At 33.6% G+C, this 9918-nt stretch overlaps 1 protein-coding gene across 1 annotated transcript; it reads left to right on the top strand.

The window, feature by feature from the left end:
- The first annotated feature begins 1099 nt into the window (after positions 1-1099).
- Positions 1100-7966, top strand: Zcchc7 (Zinc finger CCHC-type containing 7). The gene is made up of 6 exons (XM_068770356.1): positions 1100-1273; positions 1349-2840; positions 3150-3216; positions 3999-4122; positions 5220-5357; positions 6042-7966. Exons 1-6 carry the CDS (start codon positions 1265-1267, stop codon positions 7764-7766), a joined length of 3555 nt encoding a protein of 1184 aa, XP_068626457.1. The 5' UTR covers positions 1100-1264; the 3' UTR covers positions 7767-7966.
- Positions 7967-9918: the final 1952 nt, after the last annotated feature.

Genomic DNA, 9918 nt, shown 5'->3' with positions numbered 1-9918 from the left:
GACAGAGTCACAAGTAAATAGCCCAAATTATTTTTTACCTATAGCAACGCTGCTGTAAATTGTCTTTATCACAATTATGCTTTTAATTAAATTTGTTTACTAAAATTATTCATAAGTTTTTTTCACTATAATTTACAAAAGTTTGTTAGTTTTTTTTTTGTTTACGCTACGCATCCGCCAAAGGTGTTCGATAATTTGAGCTCAATCTATCTATTGTTTGTGAATATGTTTTCAATGTTAGTTCGCAGGATTTTTACAGCATCATAGTAATTAAGTTCAGGGAACGGAACGGTCCGTAAACTTTTCTTACTCATGCCCATGGACAGACGCAATATATACTTAGCACATATTTTGACTTTTGCGCTCATTATGTCAAAAGTTTTATACTGCTTTAAGAAGATATTTTTAACATGGACTTTTCGTTAATTTTTTCTTATTCCAAGTTTTGGATAATTTTATTAATACAGTATATGAGTTTAAGCGGTGAATGGAAACTTTCACCCGTGCACGTATTTGCTTCTCAAAATTAGTTTAAATGCCAATATGACGGCAGCATTATAGGCGGCGTTCAACTTCAAACCTTTGTTTGAATATATATTCGGACGCAAAAGAATTATTTTTAATATAGTACTGTGGCCATAGTCTTCAATACGAAACGCTCTTAAATGGACTATACAACAGTATTTATGTATGCTATTGTAACAAAATTTTAGTGAGACATGTGAAATTCTCATATAATTCTCTTTCACCAAAAGATCGACAAAAAAATTGCAACTTGGTTTACCTTAACGTATACCAAACAAAATAAAAAGGTATCGATAGAAATAAGTAAGTATCAGAAATATACACTTAAAGTTTAAACTATATTAGAAAAGTGATGAAACCAAAAAATGTAAATTCTTAAATACATAATTTAGGTAGACCAGTAGAGAATGCCTATACGGCATTAAGCCAGCCATTACAGAATGTGTAAAAATAGTGAATAAATAATTAATACAAATAATTACTATTTTTATGTTGGACGTCTCTACAATCTGTGAACTGTTAATAATCTGTCCATTCGTGTAATGTCTGCGCTATCTGTGGCTTTATTTTTTTTTTAGTTCTTAGACTCGCTATGGAGTGTCAGACGTGTCCATAATAAATACAAATCCTATTTTAGTTATTAACAATGCTTTCAGCAATTTTATAATTATTCCCAAATAATTTTCGATTATGTTAATTTCGTGTGGTATTTTGTTTTGTCTAAATTCACCGCAGAAATATGGAGGAGGTAAGTTCTGAGGTTATCATATTTATGTTGTGACACAACAATGCGTGATGATTTTGCAATCGTTTTCACTTTCAGGATCTTAATGAAAATGAGCAAGAGGAACGGTTCTATTCTAGACGTTACTATGCGGACGAAACGCAAACGAATGTATCCACCAATCCTAAAGATGTTGAGCACATCGTGACCAAACCGCCTCAAAAACCCATACGCCGTTACTGGCATACGAGTGCAGACCATGTTGTACAAAAGATTAATCCCATGAAAGAATCCGATCTGCACACAAGCAAACCTCAAGCTATAGAGGAATCTAAAGTAAAAGAAGTAAAGAAGGCACCGTCGCCTACTTTATCTGCCGATTTGTCAATATTCCAATCTCCCGTACCGCAGTTCGTAAAGAAAAGCATAGAGATAGTAGAAAACGAGACACCATGCAATATTGTGGAACTGGAATCAAGTGATGAAGATGAAGTCATTGAGGTTAAATTACCACCTAAACCAACCATAACAATAGAGAGTTCAGATGACGAAGAAGTCTCTGAGGTGTCCCAAATTACTGATTCCAAAAGTAAAACAACTAACATAGTTGTATTGGAAAATAGGGCACCATCAAAAAGGGGTGAAAGGGAAGTGTCAGCAAGTCCTGTTCCGTCTATCGTCTCATCAGTTTCTGATGAGTTCATCCGAGGTGACTGCATAGCTCTCAATATATCATCTAAACGTCCAAACAATCAATGCTTTGATTTTAGCCTTCATGGCTCTGACATTATAGACCAAAGTACACCGCCCAAAAAGAAGAAAAAAAAGAAAAACAAAGAAGCAGTAACATCAACACCTATAACAAATACGCCAGTAACTGCTACACCCACTGCCAAAGATGGTGAATACTTTGCAACACCCAAGAGTAAAGCAAGAAAGAAACGGCAAAAGACTAAAAACTATTCAGTGTCAGAGAAAAGTATTCCAAGTGCGGATGTCTATGACTCAGACAGTAATTTGTCTATGAATGATGCTGACAAAACTCACAGATCATATTCCGTTACAGACAGAAGCTTTCCAAGTGCAGACGTTTACGAGTCTGACTCCAATCAATCAGAAAAGACAAGTCCCTCAAAAATTAATGAAATGGGTACCGAGCCAGATGTTTGTACTACATCTGATAGTAGCATTTGTTTGGAACCAATTGACAATCATAAACAGGCACCTAAAGCTACTGAAGATAGTTCCACAAATGACAATAGTTTTCTAACAGTAGATTTAACGGAGACATCCTTTACTAATACCATAATTGACGAAAACATTATTATGGCTAATGTAACTGGTTTCCGGGAACCAGAGGTAATAGGAGACAGTGATAACGTCCAAGCTGATGCAACAAAGTTTGGCTCCACAAATGTACCAGCCATATTATACGAAGATCTTGATTTTGACAATCTTAAAGGTAAAGAAAAGGTGTGTAAAAAAAGAAGATACTCTCTATCAACTCTTCGCGCTGAAATGGAGAAATTTTATAATGAGAGTTGGGGCGGAGAGAACTTCAACCACCGTGAAATACAGAAGAATATGTCACGTGAGTATTATAAGTAAGCTTTATTCCCATTTTTCTAATGGGTTATGCACACTCCAAAAAGAATTTCAAAAAATTAAAATTATTACTGTAGCACATTCATACTTATCTAGTAACTATATGTTAATTTCAATTGTTTGAAATTAATTCAAATTGCAAAAATGCATGCTTTTACTACATAATGCCATACCAAAACTAAAGAAAAATGTTATTCAGAATTTTATATTTATTTGTAATTAAATAAAAGCAAACTTTACTCATATTATTCAAAAAAAAATTTTGTAATTGTATCGCAAATTAATTTTGTTTCAGGTGACAAAAGTTTATGGGTAATTGATCCTAAAGATCGTATGCCAGGGTTGTCCAGAAGAAAACCAACGTAAGTTTCATAATATATTTACGATAAAGACTGAAAATTGTTTAATCTCAGTTTTAGAGATTTTTTTATTCACATTTAAAACATGTTTCTTACTCAAAGAGTGTCAAGTACATTGTTATTTCTATGAATTGTTTGGCATTTAATAAGCAGTGATAAAAATAATAAAATAGCTTGTAGACGCATTGTCAGTTGGTCCTTCATTAGGTGGACTATGGACATAGTTGTGGTCACAGGTGGTAGCTGGATGCGGGCAGTTTGAGACTGAATATCAAAATGATATTCGGAAGGGGCCTTTCTTGAATCTTATCTACCCGCTGATATGATAATGATAATAAATAGTGTCATAGTATCCATTTCTGCAAGCAAACAATACTGCTTTATCAATTATTACTGTGTGTTTTGTCTTTATATATTGTTAAATTTCTAGTTAAGGAGTACCCCCATTATAATTTTTTTATAAGCTTACATGTTACTAAATTGCACATAAGGTATCATGTCATGCTTGGTGGTTTAACTAATGGTAGAAAAAACTAATAGTTTATAAAATAAATCCAATTTGGTTTCAAAAGATATGTATAATAAAAAAATCTATGTAACAGACCTAGTCATAGGTCTTGCAGAAATCCTCGAGTTTAGATGCAAAAATACAGGTTAGGGCTGGACACATTCAGCGCTCTGCCAGCTCTAATCTATCCTTTATCATTCCATCAAAAGAAACAAAAAGTAGCTAAGTTAATGAAGTAATGGAAAATTATTAATCATATATTTTAAATTTTTTTCAGGTGTAACTACTGCAATCGACCAGGCCATCGAGATGATACATGTAGAGTGAAACCTCCTGTATGTTATATGTGTGGGCTAACAGGCCACTATGAACCTCGATGCCCGAGAAAAATTTGCGTTAATGTAAGTATACATTTTAACATAACAATTTCAATGAAATAAATATTATAAGCAATGAGAGCTTTTAGTTATTTTTGTAGATTTTCATTTTATAAGCACTGCTTCCAAGTTGTTACGATTTTACAATAATAATAAGAAACATACACAGTATAGTATACATTACACAACCATTCAAAAGCCTATGATACAAACTAAACAGAAACAATATTAATTTAATTTCCGGGGCTGGAAGTTGCATTCTTACAAGAGTGCGTTAGACACTCTATGTGTAAATAACAAACAATAATATCTGTTAAACATATCATCATCATTTAAGCTGATAGACACCCACTGCAAGGCATAGTAATAATAAAACCTGTCTATTCTGAATTTAGAGAATTACAGTTGCCATCCATTAGTTTAAATGTTTAAGTTACAATATGCCTTAGCATAGGCCTCATCTAATTTCTTCCACTGATACCAGTCTCTTTCTACTCTTCTTGAATGGTGTCCCGCTGTCAGTTTTAAGAAGACAATCTTACCACCTTGTATATTGAAGACCTGCAGCGTTTAACATCTCTGGTGCATATGCTTTCTCTAAAGATCATCACAATGACCAATCTTGCGCTGCATCCAGAAACTCCTGTTAAATACTTGTAAAAAAATAATCAACAAACATACATTTTTTTATTTAAATGAAATTTTAAAAATGAATAATTTTACTATATTTTGTATAAGGTATTATTTAATAGTCTGCAGAGAATAGTCATTATTGTTTTTTTAACCTATACTGAAAGATGTCTATGTTGTGTCTCCATTGGAAAAAAATTTTAGTACATTGAAGAGATGAGTGAACAGGTTAACGTGTTTTACCCAAGAAGGCACAATAAATGAGATGGAATCATAAGGCTTGTAAAAGCGAGATTTAGAATATATAGCTTACTAACAATTAAAAAAATTATGAAGTTTACCAATATTTGAATTAAATGGATGATAGCATTGAGAGTTAATTATATTTGTGACAGGATTAAGCAGTAAGGAGTGTAGTGTCTAGACGGCAATAGTTGCTTGAAGATAATAAAAAAAACCTATATGTAGAAAAAATTTTTTTTCTGTTTCAGTGTGGTTCTCCGAATCACATGTATACTACAATGTGTCGAAATTGCTCCAATTGGAACAACATAAGATGCGCCGAATGTGGTCAAATTGGCCATCCCTCGAGTCATTGTCCGGATGTGTGGCGTCGATATCACAACACGGTAGTGGAATTTGGAAATTATTTTTAATTTAGTTTAAAAAAAATACCAAAAATGGTAGTAAAGCTTCAGGTTCAGTCCACCACAAGACTGGTGAAATTCAAATCCCTTTTTAAGGCAAAGTGATTAATAAGCACTAAAGACTAAAATCATTATTTTTTTGAAAACAAGAATTGTCTCAGAGAAAATACATATTTAATTAAGGATTGGTTGCATAAAGCAAGCTGTTTATGACAAGAAATGGTTTTGAATTATTAAACTATTTGATTATTTATTTAAAACAATTTATCATCTATAACAAGAGCCAACTATTGAAAATATCACCAAAAAAATATATTAGAAACAGTTCACATTTATGACACTTATTTAACAAGATTTTTTTGGTGGAGATAATTTATTAAGTTGAATAGTTGCTAATAATTAAATCAATACTGTGGTTGACAATTTATGACACATGTTGATCAAATTGTCATGGTGGAAAAAACTGTGTGACCGAAATATATTCAGTCAAGTATGTGTTAGATGTGTTAGTATGTTGGAATCCTGATTGTTCATTAAAAACAAAAAAGAACTAAAAACCAATTTACTTTTCAAACTTTCTTTCAACATAGCAAGGTGCTATAAAACTTTCAGTAGATACAATAATGTTTCAATGAAAACTCCTAATTTGCCTTATTTATTTTTCAGATCACCTGTAATACACCATTAGAAGAGAATCGCCAGACAAAAAAATACTGTCAAATGTTTTGCAGCGGTTGTGCCCGACGAGGGCATCTTATTCACACTTGCCGTGTGTCGCTACCTTTTTCGGGTCTCCCCATCAACTCTCCGTATGTTTCTATATACAATCCCTTTTACGTTACTACAAATGAAAACAGCAGTTCATCTGAGAATGCTAACTCTCAAAGAAACCGAAACCCTGCACGCACCAATACACAAGATGAAACTATATCATCTGCAACACTACCTAATAGAAACGAAAGGAATAAACGCCAGTCCAATTCGCCAGTATGCCACGAAGGTCACGCCAACAAAAAGAGAAACATTTCGAATTCTGATGAGTTGGACATGCGTCAAAATACGAAAAGTCCGAATAATGTTTCCGGTAGGAAAACACCGCAATGTAAAAATCAATCTGAAGACGCGAATAAAGCGAAAGAGACTAGTAAAACGATAATCGATGATACAGAATCGCCCAAAACAACCAATGGTGTTACCGAGAAGGCTCCAGATTTCATTCCATTATCATCTACTAACCATGATAAAAAGGGGCAAATTATTCAAGACAATGAAGTCTCGGATACAAGTGATGTTGTAACATCAGCAAGAATTTACTTTACTAATGATATTAGTGAAAAACTCAAAACGAAAGATGGAGAAGAATTATTAAAGGAATTAACTCTAAAAAATAATGTCACTATACAGAACACAGATTTCAATTTATTTTTAAATATATTAGGTAAAGTTGGTGACCAAGAGTCTTTTCACGCTGAATTGAGAAAATGGATTAAAAGTCAAGAAAATAGTGATAATGTTCAGCCCAGCAAAGATTTAGAACAGAATGAAACAGAAAAAGTTGAAGCTGATTCATCCAATAACATACCACGTAACAGATACAATCTTTTAAGAAAGATTAACAGAGCGCTAGAATCTTTAAAAGAAGATTTAGGTGATCCAAAAGATATTTATAAAGAGCTAACATATTTACAAAACCATCATCAACAACTTCTTAAACAAAAAGAAATCAGTCCAAAGCAATTGTCGAACAATCGAGATAATATCAAGGGGATGTTGAGGAAACTAAACATGGTTCTTGTTGGACAAGCTGGTCTTGCCAATGGATCCAAGCATTTAAATGAGTTATATGCATTACAAGAAAAATTAACTAATTACAGACAAAAATACATACCGCCTCAAATGCGACGTGAAATTGGTGAACATTACCATTGTATATTTACAGCATTACCTAGAGAGGATTATCAAGAATTGCTAAGCAAATATTACACTTCCAAACCAAAGCCAGTATTGTTTAAGAAGAAAAAGAATGATAAATCTCCAATGCACAGTCCAGTAGCTAATGCAAAAAAAAAATTTGCGAAAAATTCGCAAAGAAAAAAAAAAGAACTGGAAGAGTTTGGAGGTATAAAAGTTGGCGGTAAAAATACAAACGCGAGGAAACCTCTGGTAGAGCAGACAATGAATAAATTAGTTTTTTACCACAGACGACTTATGCGCACCAAGCCACATGACAAAAATCTTAACAAAACTAAGTTTAGGTTGGTTAATCAACTCAACTCGCATATATCGTCGTTAGGACAAAACGTCAATTTGTCGTCTAAATCCTTAAAGAAAATGAGGAAAAGGATGAAAGTTACACAAGAGCAAGCGCAATTGTTCTTGACTAATGTCTAACTGCGACTTTATTGCACTCATGTCGAACGTAGTGGAACGTTGACCCGGTAGTGCTAAGGATAATTCGCCGTATACTGGATTAGTAAGGGCAATGTGTGATCCCATTACTAAATGGGTTTATTTATGTAATGTCACTTTTCCGGTCAGGTGTAATGGCACATTTATTGTGCATGTGAAATAAAAACTTAGTGTAAAGCATACATTACGGCATTTTTATTTTATACTAATACTTATTACATCTTAAGTTACTACTGCTGTTAAATGGTAAATGAAACAAGTCAGTGAACAAATTACAAAAAAGCATTTCATCTAAAGTTTTATACATGCAACATTATTTATATATGTCCGCGCAATTACTGATATAGATAATCAATTTTGGCTTTCGGCGCAGCGACGCTAACGGATAGTCAATTAACTTTCGGTACAGCATTTTATTACATCATTGTGATGTAATAAAATGCTATACCGAATGTTGTCAATTACATCTCTGCAGCTATAACTTCGACACATATTTTGATATATTATTGTTTTAAAACAAGGATTAGGTACTTTTGTTGATGGTAAGTTACTATTTTAATACCTTAAGGTTCGTTTAAACCAGAGTTCCCCAAACTTTTTTGTCTCGTAGACACTTTGCCGTGTTTTTCCGTGTTGGGTATACCCCCTACTTACCTGATATTGATTACCTGTAAATGTCTAACTGTAGTGAAGTTTAGTGTTAAAAAGTTAAAAGACATATTAATTTATACATTTATTAATTGAATTTAAATTAAATTCAATAAAAAAAAATCAAAAATAATTCAGGAAACGAATAAACGTGTTTGTCCCACATTCGTATTTATAGAGTGACGAATTGAACAAGTCAGTGCAAGGTAGCGAAGCTCTGAGACTGCGACTTTCAGGTTTTTACAAGTTCAAAGTGTATTGCGACCACAAAGCGAATACCAACATCCTACAACTTACACAATAAATATTTTACTTCATAGGTACTTTTATAAATAATGTAAATGTTTTGATATTATAAGATAGTATGATGTAAGTAAATAGGTACTAACAGTGTATGTGTTGAGATCCACTACCGTGGACCCCCATTTTCATTTCATGGACCCCCAAATTTTTTTCGCTGACGTAGATCCCTTGCAGGTTGTCATAGAACCCTAGGGGTCGATATAAACCACTTTGGGAATAACTGGTCTAAACCGTGGTTGCACAAACTTATTCAGATTGGGGGCTACTCGGGCAAATCATGAACTGATGGCGGGCCGGCCGCCAGAAGTATAGGTAATTAAAGACAATAAAGAATTCCGCACATGCAGAGGTAGTCGTGCAACCGTCCGCCAACCCGCTGATAAATGCGCATGCGGCAAACAATGCGACTTACACAACTACCACCGTTAACCCTTAATTAGGCGCATTAAGAAAATCACTCAATTAGGCGCATGGGGTCTTAAATGACCCCAAAAAAACATTGGGAAAGGAGTATCAAAAAGAAATAAAATTTAATGGATTTCTATAGTAATTAATAAAGTTCTTTAATATACTTAACTTTAAGAAACAAATACTGACTATGTCAATAAAAATATTAAAAAAAAAAACTAAAACAGTAAACCTCTCTTTAAACTAATTTTTTTGGCATAGCCGAGATCAATTTAAGAAATAAAGTTTATTCAGCGGAATCTTCTGTTCTGCATCCGACGCAGTAAATCCTTGAGTGTTGCTGACAAATAAATTTACGACACTTGAAACATTTTGTTGGCACTTTTTTGTCGTCCTTTCTAGGACATGATGAACAGCGCCCGCGCTTAGCTGTCGATTGATAAACCGCCTTGTTCACATTATAAACTTCATGGAGCCGTTTTTTTGTTGTCGCTGGTACAGCACGTAGTTGTATGCGACATTTTTGGTGATCTTCCACAAGTGCCGCAGCTATTTTCTACAAGAAAATCCATCTTGAATATGTCAGTCTTCTCAATATTCGCTTTGTGTATGACAAATGCCAGATATGTTTATACTCCAGGTAAATGTAAAACAATATTTTGTGCTCGGGTCCTTACTGCGTTCGATGATGGTACTTTACACCATTTCACTTTCGGGCCATTTCTCTGCGTATGTCGAGATAAAAAATAATTATCTTCCGTCTTCCGATGTCTTG

Source organism: Battus philenor, unplaced genomic scaffold, assembly GCF_028537555.1.
Source record: "Battus philenor isolate CCGP_79_NKW_IND1 unplaced genomic scaffold, ilBatPhil1.0.hap1 SCAF_3, whole genome shotgun sequence".
In the NCBI taxonomy this organism is placed as follows: Eukaryota; Metazoa; Arthropoda; class Insecta; order Lepidoptera; family Papilionidae; genus Battus; species Battus philenor.
This window is presented reverse-complemented; position numbering and strand designations above follow the sequence as displayed.